The sequence below is a fragment of the Camelus bactrianus genome, chromosome 3 (assembly GCF_048773025.1).
Source record: "Camelus bactrianus isolate YW-2024 breed Bactrian camel chromosome 3, ASM4877302v1, whole genome shotgun sequence".
NCBI classification, from domain to species: Eukaryota; Metazoa; Chordata; class Mammalia; order Artiodactyla; family Camelidae; genus Camelus; species Camelus bactrianus.
In genome coordinates this window covers 66,418,647-66,431,170 of record NC_133541.1, presented here as the reverse complement: position 1 = coordinate 66,431,170, position 12,524 = coordinate 66,418,647, and the positions used below count along the sequence as shown (strand labels likewise).

At 34.9% G+C, this 12,524-nt stretch overlaps 1 protein-coding gene across 5 annotated transcripts in view; it reads left to right on the top strand.

Moving 5' to 3' along the window:
- The window catches only part of SKIC3 (SKI3 subunit of superkiller complex), a 134,157-nt gene that overhangs the window by 72,735 nt on the left and 48,898 nt on the right, over positions 1–12,524 (top strand). For all 5 annotated transcript variants that reach the window (XM_010949553.3, XM_010949554.3, XM_074360374.1 and 2 more), the window contains 8 exons: positions 6,239–6,379; positions 7,232–7,333; positions 8,190–8,329; positions 10,441–10,527; positions 10,622–10,725; positions 11,140–11,266; positions 11,883–12,062; positions 12,385–12,509. In XM_010949553.3, coding sequence (XP_010947855.2) covers positions 6,239–6,379; positions 7,232–7,333; positions 8,190–8,329; positions 10,441–10,527; positions 10,622–10,725; positions 11,140–11,266; positions 11,883–12,062; positions 12,385–12,509 — 1,006 coding nt within the window. The remainder of the gene's footprint in view (positions 1–6,238; positions 6,380–7,231; positions 7,334–8,189; positions 8,330–10,440; positions 10,528–10,621; positions 10,726–11,139; positions 11,267–11,882; positions 12,063–12,384; positions 12,510–12,524) is intronic.

Here is a 12,524-nt window from a genome sequence, read left to right as displayed (position 1 = left end):
TCTTAGTGTGTGCTTCCTGCTCTTGCTTCTTTGTGTACTTTCTGTGGGGGAAAAGAGAGAAGTGATGACAGCTAGTGTGCTGGGAGTTGCCAAAATTTGTAGCTGTGGATGTCTTGTATCTGTCAGTCAGTTTACAGGTTGTTGACCATATTGGCTTTCACAACAGCCACTGTCTTTTTTGCCACTGTCTGTGCTGAATAAGTGTTTTAAGAATAATTTGAATATCACTCCCGCCCATGCCTGTATTCACCTGAAATGAACAGAGTTCACAGAAGTCAGTCATTGGAATGGAAATAACAGTACCAGCACCCGTGTGGTAGTGCCTGTAAATTATTGCAGAGCTTTCCTAATCCATTTAAGTTTTTTCACTTGTTGCTAAATGAGTATACTTGGGGGAATGATTTGTATATGAATGACCATTACATGTTTCGTCATTGGAAAATGGTTGAAAACTACTGCTAGAGATAACTGAGGGAAAATTCCTGTTATAAAAGTTTCATAGCACCTGTCTTGGCTCTCCCGACTCTCACTTTTCCTTTTAAGTCCAGCATGTACGTTTTTCTCCCTCGTGTCTGAATTGACACCCAGAACTCTTACCTTCAGTCTTGGATTTTTTTTACAGTGAGAAGTAAGTGGATCCCCTTTTCCTTACTCTAAGTGAGTTAAAGATAGACTTGCTAGAGCACTTTCACTAACATGAGAAAAAACATTTAAGTGTTTTAGTAAGTTGATTTATGAAGTATAAAGTCTTAAACTAATACAGTGTGCAGGATAGACTGTACAGAAGATAGACTAGATTGGGTAGACTAAGTGGTACTAGGAACAAATAAACTGGGGATATGATAGCAACAGAAGGTAACAGGTGAATGAAAAAAAAAAAGGGAGGAGATTTCTTAGAGGTGAAGGGAGGAAGAAATCAATTTTCAGTTTCAGTTGTACTAATGTGGAATGATAGTTTGTATGAAAGGTAAGTTGTCCAGAGGGGATATTAATGGGCATTCAAAGGGAAATGCTCATCAGGATTTACAAACGAGAAATCAGTACTAAGGCTAGATGTATGGTTTGGAGATCATTTGCATGTAAGTGAAGGTGAATGGAGTAGATGATTTCAGAGGATGACTAAAGAGCAGAAAGGTGAAAACTGGCCCGTGGGCAGTGCTGGCTAGCTTGAAGGGAAAGGGAGGAAGAAAGGGAAGAGGAAAATGGAGAACAGAGGAGCGAAGAGGTCAGAGAGGAAGGTGGGGGACTTCAACGTGAAGCAACACAGGAAGCAAGGAAAGAGGTTTCAGAAAGTAGACCTGTCTTGACAGATTGAGAAACTAATTTTATGATTAGCAGGCCTTTAGTCAGGCTGTCTTTTTTGATCATAGTGATTGAATTGGAACTTGGGATACAATGATGGAAAAAGAATAGGAAGAAGTGCTTAGCAGGTATGGAAAGAAGCAATTCAGGGACCGACTGACTTCATTTAAGGGAGAGGATGAGAAGGGGATAGTAGGCTGTCAGAGGACAAAGTGAATTGCAGTAGTGTTGCTTGGCTGGAGAGTTTCAAGAAAAAAGGTCTCCCATCCAAGTACTAACCATGCCCAACCCTGCTTAGCTTCCGAATCAGACAAGATAAGGTGCATTTAGGGTGGAATGGCTGTATAGCACAGGGAACTATGTTCAATATCTTGTAGAAACCTATAATGAAAAAGAATATGAAAATGAATGTATGTATGTGTATGTATGACTGAAACATTATGCTGTGCACTGGAAATTGACGCAACATTGTAAATTGACTATACTCAAAAAAAAAAAAAAAAGAAATGGCTGGTTAACACTATGGATGTTGCACTGAGGTCAAGGAGGATGAGACATGCTAACAGACTTTCAGTACAAGGAGCATGCTTATGAATTTTTGTGCATGTGGTTTTTTTGTTTGTTTGTTTTCCGCTGATAGGAAGCATAGTTCTAAATCACCCAGTTTCCTCCAGTTTTAACATGAGACCCAATGTGATTCCCAAGACAAATGAACTGATTTTCTTCATTGTATGGTCTCTGGTATCCATCCCTCCACCCCTTTTTCTGCTGTTACAATTGCTATTGAGAAATTGATGGCTAGTATTCCCTCTTTTCTCTCTTTTCCTTTTCAGCTGTTAATAGTTTGTGCCATTCCCTCATTCTTGAACTGCTCACATGCTAATTGGCCCAAGAGGATACTTTGACATTTCTTTTTGAAGACTGAATGCTTTCTTAATAGGCACATATATGCCTATAATGTGAATTTGTTGAGTGAACATGCCTGAATATTCCCCAAAGCCTATAAAATTATGGAAGAAAATGGATCAACAAATAGTCTGCAGAGTTTTGCCCATAAATTCAATACTTGACCAAGTGTTCTAATAAAGAGATAGCAAAGGGATTATTCTGATTGATTAGAGAGTGTGTTGGTTTATGTGAAAAAAAAAGAAATCATTCTTTTTTGTGTGTCTGTGCTAAAGAGTGGCTGGTTTATTTATTTTTTAATTTTTTGAACATTTTTTATTGCGTTATAGTTATTTTACAATGTTGTGTCAAATTCCAGTGTAGAGCACAAGTTTTCAGTGATACATGAACATACATATATTCATTGTCACATTTTTTTTTTCGCTGTGAGCTACCACAAGATCTTGTATATATTTCCCTGTGCTATACAGTATAATCTTGTTTATCTATTCTACATATGCCTTTCAGTATCTACAAATTTTGAAATCCCAGTCTGTCCCTTCCCACCCACCGCCCCCTAAGAAGTCATTCTTAAAGAGGGTTTGGGGATGAATATTTTGCAGAATTGAAAGAAAGAGAGATCTATATCCTGGCAAAGGGTAGCGGACAGGTGGACAGTTACATGGATGGTACACTGAGGAAGACTTCTTTCCCTGCAGAAATGTTCGTTGTAAGGGTTTGTGGAATGGAGCAGTTTAGGCTTAGGTACTTTCTAGGGTGAAGCATTTTTCTGGGGTGGAAGTTTAATAGTTCATGCAGGACATTTAGAAGCTGTGCTTAATGATTTCTTTCTTTTCTTTTCATTGCCCCTTTAAGCCAAAGTATTAAGAACTTCTGAAAAATCTGTAAGTTCTCTTAAAGGCTGATCTATCCTCCCCCAGAATACTTTAGTACCTGCGGAATTTGTTACTTCACAGCAGTTAATCACTGGGTTCTTTTCCACTGGGGACAAATATATTTCATTTTCTTTTGCCTTCCTTTGCATGTTGAGGCTTGAAGATTCATTTTCAAAATGACTTAGTTTATAAAGCTTTACATAACAAGTAATGAATAGCTTTCACAGTTGTCATCTGATGAAATGTTATTTCATGCTAAGTGACCTTTTGGGTTTTTTTTTCTATTTTGCTTTATTGCTAAAATGCAGGAGGATAAGGAAGCTTGGTTCTTCAAATCCAAACAGAAAAGAGCTTAAGATTTTATGTTTTACAAATATTAGAAAATCCAGGTGAAAATAAAGAAATGAGTACACACTGTTTTTTTTTCCCTGCCAAGCTAGCTTAATGTAAAAGAAAAATTCTGTAGCACTGGTTGGTTTCTTTGGGATGTCAGAAATAAATTAGTCATTTAAAAAATCTCTTACCTTTTTTATGATAAACTTTAGGAAACAGAATTCTTATAATCATTACTTAGCATCTACTCTGAACCTTTTCAGAATATCTTTTATCAGCCCCAAGTCTACCTTGCCTTTTTAACAAATAAAAATAATATTGCCAAACTGTTCTAAAGTCACTAAATCTGGAATCTTAGAATCTTTTCAATGTTAAAAGGGCAGATAAGTTAAATAAATTATTTTCTTTTCAAAAACAATGAAGTCTATTTCATTTCTGTTTTTATCCTCCACATTTATTTAGGTATATTTTCAACAAGAATTAGGATGGAGAAGAAATGGATTGAGAGTTGAAGGCTGAATATTCACTGTCTTTTTACGCAGGATGACTAGTGTTGCTATTACTGTTAATGGTTTTGGGAAATACTATAGAGAAATCTTCTAAGTGCCCCTTGATCATATATAGAGACCAAGGCCTAAATCTCTTTTTGTTTCTGTAATTGTGCTCCCAGATGTTAGCAATTGTGCTCCCAATATATTAGGAAATTTGTGTTCATTCTAGGCCTTTTGGAAATTATTTTCATGTGCCTATGCACACTTTGCTTACTTACGTGCAGTTTTTAGTGGCCCTAAATGTGGATGATCATTGGAAAGGTGCGTGATTGGCTTTCCTTCTTTTCATGCCAGGTATGTTTTCTGTAATAAGGGTAGTTTTTTTAGCCACACTGGTCTGTCATGAATTATGTTTCTATGGGGTAAGAGAGTTTTGACTCAGTTGGGTAGAAATTAAAGGTAGAATTTTAATAGCCATTTTATTTTCTTTTTTCGAATGCTGAAGGTTTTTAATTTTTCATAGTAATTCTTAGCCATTATCTATTAATGGACTAAGCCTTTTGGGACATCTATTCTGAAAGATATTTTTAAAGGATGATTATATTTAGTGAATGTCTGCCATAGACAAGATCCCATACTATTCCTTACCCTTCAGAAATTACCATTTAGCTACAGAGTCAACAAAGGCAGGCATTTTTATGTTATAAAATTAGTAATACAGGTGGTATATGGTACTGGTAAATACAGTAGGCTGGTGGTTCTTAAAGTATGATCTCTGGACCAGTAGCATTAGTATCACCCAAGAACTTGTTAAAAATGCAAATTCTCAGATTTAATACCAGACCTACTGAATCAGAAACTTTGAGAGTGGGGCTCAGCATTTTTATTTTCAGCATGTGTTTTACCAAGTGAACCAGGTTATTCTGATGTCTAGATTTTCAGACAATTGCACTGGATAGAAAGCGAGGGGAACCCCCAGTGGTTTGCTTTTGGAGGATATGGGGTGTATGGAACTAGAGATGTCTATTATTGGAATTTATATTTATGGAAGTGAGAATGAGAACGTATCGACAGAAGGAAATTCATGTCTAGAAGCAGGCTCGTGTCTTTTTTTCCGGCTTATTAACCGAAGTAGTATTTCTTCCAATTTATTTTCGTATTCCACCAAATAGTATTGAAGTTTTAATTCTTTAGCCATTATGAATTCTTCTAATTTTTTATGCTAACTTGGATTTCTACATTAATATATAAAATATTACCTAGGAAATATGTACTGGTGTACATCTGGTTTTGAAAAATTTGAAACATGTAACCTAAATGGTATCATGCAAAGAATTCACCTTTGACATCTGTGACTGAAACAGCGGTTCCATGTATGTGGTTTGGGATGATATGTTTTATATAGATATTAAAGCATCAGGTTTCTTTTTCAGATAAATTATTTTTATTTGTTCCCCTTATTTGTTGTTTTAAGTTGTAGTCTGTCTCAGTTACTTTTTAAGAATCTTCCTATGTGATCAAACAATTTACTAAAGTGGTGAATGCTATTCACAGTTTTTTTCAAAACAGAAATCACATATTTTTATGCTTTTCTGGGAATAGGAATCGTGAGATTGACTGAGGTTGGAGAAAATGGAAATAAAACTTACCATATTTTCTAAACCAAATATTTTTACCAGAGTAAATTCCACATAAATGTAGGCATTGGAGGATTATTATGTGAGCTTAACTGTTAACTTATATAGGAAAAAAAGTTTTGAAAGGATGCAGAAATGTGCTGCTGCACCTGTCAGCTTAAGAAGAATGTGACTAAGTCTTTGTATAGTGTCCTACCGAGTAGGCTGTCTTTTAATCCTAGGATGCTGGAGGAGTCCACTGCGTCTGGCATCTTGGCTGCCCCATCTTTAGCAGCACATTGTTGCCTAGGGAGAGAGACTGGCAAAGAGACTGTCAATTCCTTCATCTAACAACCAAAATTGTTACTGCTGAGTAGGAAGGGGAGAGCTGGTGGCAGGCAGTGGGCCCTGAGTCTTAGCCTGGTGGCAAGTCCCGGTAGGTTTCTTGTTTGAAACCCTTGAGTATGACTGCAAGTTCAGTTTACGCATACTGCTGTGGGTAAAGGGTTCTTACTTCCAGTATTTAAGAAGAGGAAGGAATGTAATGTTCTTCATGAAATGTTAATATTTTCTACATTTGCTGGTCTATTTAAGTTTTGAACTCTTGGAATCAGGATGTGCAGATGTACATGTATGACAGCCTGTGAGATTTCAGTATGTGGGCTTTGGCACATACTGGTATATGTATGCTAATAACTTTTTCTTTTAATTCCAGGAAGTGTTACTGATGAGGGAGAACAGTATTGTTATAGATTAGTGGAAATGGATTCAAAAAGTGGTCCAGGCCTCATTGGTTTAGGCATTAAAGCATTACAAGACAAAAAATACGAAGATGCTGTTAAGAACTTAACAGAAGGTAAGTGTAGAGTATGTAGCATATAACATGAAGTAGAGCTGTTACTCAGTCAGCAGGTGTTTATCTTTGGGCTTTTCTTTAAGGAATATATATTTAAGATAGGAGCAAAACAATGTACTTATACTTACTCTGGAGTCTGCTTAAGTTTGAATTTGCACTTTGCCACTCACTAATTTCAGGACCTTAGAAAAGTTAAGCAAACTGTTTTTGTCTCAGTGCTTTCATTTGTCAAATAAGGATAACATCTCCATCTTCAGGAGGCTTTAACTTAGTCTTGTCAGGCATGAGGTTTCCGGATGAACTTTCTTTTGAATTGCAATCTGAATGACAAATATATAAGCCTGGTGGTGGGAGGAGCATTGAAGGCCACGAGATGAAATAGCCTGAGGTGAGAGGAAAGCTGGGGTTCAGGGAACTCCTGGTACTTCGGCAAGATTTGAGAATGAGTATGGGAGAAAGAAGGGGCAATAATTGAGGCTGGATAGAGGCCTTGCAAACCTCATTAAAGAGTTTGCATACTATCGAAAGCACAGCTGGGAACCAGTGGGAGGTTTTAAGCAGGGCAATTTCATAATCCCATTTGTGTTTTTAGAAATATTCTGGCTATAGTGTAGAGAATGAATTGGAGTGGCTAACGCTTGCAGTGATCTAGGACGAAGATGATGGAGGTCTGAACTGAAGTGGTAGTGGCAGAGAAATGGATTGGCTTATGGAATCAGTGTCACTTTGTGATTGATTAGACATGGGAGACAAGGGAGAGGGGAGGCATCTGATTTGGGGAGTAGATGGTGGTGCCATTTATCTAACTAGTAATGGAAACCTTGGATTTTGTGATTGCTGTTACCCCTTTAGGGTTACAGGAAAGCCCTCTCTGCACAACTGGATGGTATCGTCTCGCAGAAGCCCAAGTCAAAATGCATAAACCTAAGGAAGCTATTCTTTCATGCAATCAAGGTATTCTTGACATCTTTAAGGATGGTCGACTCTGTTTCTTCTCAACTTCAAGGAGAAAGATAATGGTTTTAAAACCCAGATGCTATATTTTATATTTTAATTTGCCAACTAATTTAAATTTCATGGAGGAGGTTAAAAAAAAAAAAAACTCCAAGTCTCTATGCATGCCCACTAGTATAGTTATTTTTAAATCGACAATGAGTTCTTATCAAAGATTTCCTTTACTTGGAATTTTGACAGAGTCAGTTTAGGCGTGGATGGTGATGCCCTGTCTTTGTAACAGGGAAGTTTTGGGTGTGTCCTTTTACCTTCACTCTAATGTAGATTCTTGATTCCTCTAATGTAGATAATAGATACACAAGGGTATCCTGGAGCCTATTTGAATGTGTTCATATAAGTCAGGTGCAGGGACAGGAAAACATAAAAAGTGATTCGCTGCTCTTGATGCAGCTGGTGGCCTTGAAATAGTTCACTGTGGTTCATCTTAATTCAGCTTCTTTCCCCTTCTATTATCCTTAATGTGCTATTTTTGTTAGAGATGCTTTGGCTAAGGCTTCACCTTTGTTATGTAGCAAAATATAGATAGCCATTGTTGTGTTTCAGGATGTTCAGTTTTATTATATGTTATGTGAAGGTAGAGGTTTTAAATTTAGATCTATTCTATTTTAAATTCAGGTATTTCCATAAAGAGTTCAGGGAAGAATTTATATTTAGCTTTGAATTATTCCTCATGTGTATTGTTTTGGCAATATTGTATTCTTGCTGTATCTGCAATTTGTTATGTGTTACCCTTAAAAAGAAAAAGAAAACTGAAGTGGTATGGCTGTCTTCATTCAGATGTGTTTAATTTTGTCAGGTCTGAAGAACATAGATAATCTTGGTGTGTCTGGTGGCAGTCTTCATCAGAAGAATCTTTGTCTTCATTTGAAAGCAGAGGCTTTGATTAAACTCTCAGATTATGAATCTTCAGAGGAAGCAATTCGTACTCTTGATCAGGTAGTCTTATTATCAAATTTTCCCCTTCAACTTATTTAGCTGCCTGTCAGCCAGGCGTCAGCCACCCTCTCCTTACCATAAATATTTACTTACAAAAATTTTGTGTTAGAGGTGTGAATTCCCATCACCTGCACTTTTCTAATCATTCACACACTCGCAAACTCCTAAAGTTATTTGTCTCTTGGTTAAGTACTTAAAATTCTCTTTACATGATGCAGTTTCTTTCTTCAGTTCTTCCTCTTACTCTCCTTTTCTCTTTTTGCCCTCTTAGGTTATTACTACTTGATTATTATTAATTGAGATTCTTAATTTTTTCTTCCAGAAAATATTTCATTGATTATTGACAAGAATTATTAAAGATAGTAGTAGCTTCATGGTAGAAAATATTTCTTGTTTTATTCGACTTAAAAAACACTCAGAGGAAGATTGATATTTATGAAGGAAACTGGTTTCTTACTATTTTTGGTTCAATTTGAAACTCCCTAATAAAAATGAATTAGTAAATTATGAATTATAATAGCATGGTGCCTTTAAAGATTTTTGTCAGATAAAGGCTGTTGTTTGTATAAAATTAAAATTATATCACTCAGTATATTGAAGGGTTTTGAATTTTTGTAAAAAAAATTGTTTTGTATATTTCAAAGGGCTTTGCATTTCATAGTATTTCTTTAAAATTAGAACAGTTGTCAGGATCCTTTAATTTCTTTCTGCTTGTCTTCCACCAATAATGTGTTTTGTGTGAATGCTTTGTAGAGGTCTCGCCAATGCTTTTTTTTTTTTTTTTAACAAAAAACAAACCAAACCCCAAAAAAACAAAATGAAAAGTTCTTGAAGAACTGGTAGACTCCAGGTCTGAGACAGAAAATGTGCAAGGTGAGCCCAGAACTTTTTATAATGCTGAAAAGCAAAGAAACTGTATAAGGCTGTTAGAATTATGTCAGAAGGGCTGAGGAACAAGCAAGAATTAATTTTTTACAGGCTAAAGAGGAATAGTTTGAGCACTAATAACTTCCGTGGATTAAGACATCATTTATGTTTAAATCCATGTGTTAGTGATGTTACAAAAAAAAATCAACAAAATATCCTCCATAAATTTTTGGAGGATGCTAAGGAACCGATTGGAAAGAATCAAAGTATTTATCCTGCCTTTCTGTTATGAATTTTTCCTCAGAATACTCAAGTAGAAAATGAGAGGAGGGAAATTTTCTCTTTAAGTATCACATCAGATAAGGAAAGAAGGAATGAAAGAAAATCACCATTTTGCAATCCATAATGAATTAATAGATCTAGGCATTGGAGACCAATGGCTGCTAACATCATGAGAAAAAAGACAACCACACATAACCAGGTGCAAGTGCACGTGAGGTATTCTTTCCAGAACATCAAACCTGAATCAGATCAAACTTCTAGACCTGCTAACTTATAGAAGATACAAGGGACCAAGGAACATGTCAATACCATGAGCATACATTCAGCAATTACCAGACTGTGAGAAACTGTGATAACCGCCCATATTTTTCAACAGTTAAATTGTAAGGGAGAAGAAAAAAAAAGAGATGGAAGGGAACCCTATAGATTAAAAAAGACTTGAGATATATCAGCCAATTGAAATGTATGTACCTTATTTGGATTTTGATTAAAATAATTATTTAAATACTTCATGAGACAACTGGTAAATTTGAACACTGGCTGATTATTTGATATTAAGGATGTATTGTTGGTTTTGCTTATGTGTTTATAATGGTAGTACGGTTATGTTAGTAGAAAAGAACTTATTTTTTACATATAGGTACTGAAGTATCAGATGGAAAGGTATCATTTCTGGAGTAATCTAATCAGGAGTGAGGTGAAATGGGTGGAGGTAAAGATGAGAAAAGACTGGCTTTGAGTTAATAATTTTAAAACTGGATGATGAGTACATGTGGGTTTACTATTCTCTAATTTTTTAATGTATCTGAAATTTTCTTTAATAAAAAATTTACAAAGAATGAAAGTTAATAGTGATAGAAATCAGGATCTTTAAGTTTTTATTCTATGGTCCTTCTTTAAAGCAAACATTGTTGCATTATGTTGTAGGAGATTTGTAGCAATTCTTTGCAATTATTTTCTAGGTTTCTGATGCAAATAATATCCCAGGACTTTTGGTTCTCAAAGGCTTGGCCTATCTGAACAAAGGCTCATTAGATGAAGCTTCAAAGGTTGGTGTTTTCATTAAAACTGAGGGTTTTTTTTTTTTTTAAGTTAGAAGTTTTTTTTATCTGAATATGGAATTGACAGACATATACTTTATAGATTATGGAAGACCTTCTCTCTTCTTATCCTGACCTCGCTGAAGCTCATGCCTTGGAGGCTTTGATTCATTTTACCAAAAAGGACTATCTACAAGCAGAAAAATGGTGAGGATGTATTTAGATTGCTAATAAATCCAATCATATCTTAATTTATTATTTTTTGAAAATTCAAAATGAGTAGGTTTGATAAAGATCCTGTTTTGCATAAATTTGATCTTTGTAAACCTCAGTATTTTTTAAGAAATGTATTTAGCATGTAACACAAACTATTACAAAATTTCATGATGGGTTTGAAGTCTCATTAGCTGATCATAATATTCATTAGACATACATAATGTTTAGTTTTAAGTTCCTCTTCTTCAAGTCATTTTTTCTCTCATAATCTAAATCCTAAATTAATGACTTGTTTGTAATTTAGCATCCTTGAATTGCTCGAACTCTTATTGTTTCAGTTAGAAGTCTCCAACTACATATATAAATGTGTATATTAACATTCCTTACTTCCCTTTCGTGACTTAGTTTTCAGAGAGCTCTTGAGAAAGATGCTGAAGTTGCTGAATATCATTACCAACTTGGATTAACATATTGGTCCATGGGTGAAGAAACAAGAAAAGATAAAACAAAGACTCTTACCCACTTTCTAAAGGTAACACCTGCTACCATTCAATTCTTAGTTGAAATGTATTCATTACAAAATTATAAATAATATTCATGTAAGTTAGGTACTTAAAATTATACTTTACAGAATTGTGTTTTGTGTTTCATCTCACATGTAAGGTTTTGTGAGAATGTTATACGGGTGTTCAAGGAGAAAACTGAACCGTAAAAATGTAAAAGTTAACTTATTTAAGAAACACATGTTATAGAACGGAAGACATAATTGTCTCTGGAAAATAATACTGTTTTTAGGTAATTTCCACTGTACTTTTATCAGTGTATGAGTCTTATATACTTCTATGTGTTTAACTTCTTATATTTACGTATGTTAACATCTAGAAGCTTAACATTCTTGACTCAGATTAATGTAATAATAACTCTAAATTTCACATTTCTTTTAACAAAGAAATAACATTTTTACATTTGTTTGTTTTCTGTGAGCAATGATGACCAGCTTTCATGTCTTAAATCAGCCTTACATAAAGTCTTTTCTAGCATATTTTGTATATTTAATTTTTTTCTTTTGTCTGTAAATATATATTCTGTGTTTTTAAAGGGACTCATTTAAACAAACTAAAATTCTGTTATTAATTTTTATTGCAAAGGCTGCCAAACTGGATCCATACATGGGCAAAGTTTTCTGCTATTTAGGTCATTATTACCGAGATGTAGTAGGAGATAAAAACAGAGCCCGTGGATGTTACAGGAAAGCTTTTGAATTAGATGACAGTGATGTTGAATCTGGAGCTGCAGCAGTTGACTTAAGTGTGGAGCTTGAAGAGATGGTATGTCTAATAATTTAAACACTTTTGTCTTTTTTTTACCCTGAGTATAGAAATAGAAATAGTTTATACATGTATACTTGAAGTTATTATTTTTATTTGTAGATGCAATAGAAATATTTTTGCCACTGTTTATAAATAGAATGAATTTTGTCTTTATTGGCAGAAATTATATTACTTAATGTTAAACTGGTTCAGTTTATACCAGTGTATAAGTTTAAAAAAATCAGAAGTGAAAATGAAAATATATTTGTGTACTTTACATACGTGTTCAGTAGTTTTATAATATTTAACATCGCTAATATTAGTCTTCTCTTATTGTTAGGAAACTGCTTTAGCTGTCCTAACAGCCGTCACTCAGAAGGCAAGTGCTGGAACGGCCAAATGGGCCTGGCTTAGGCGAGGACTGTACTATTTGAAAGCTGGTCAACATTCTCAAGCCGTGGCTGAGTAAGGCGCCTTACT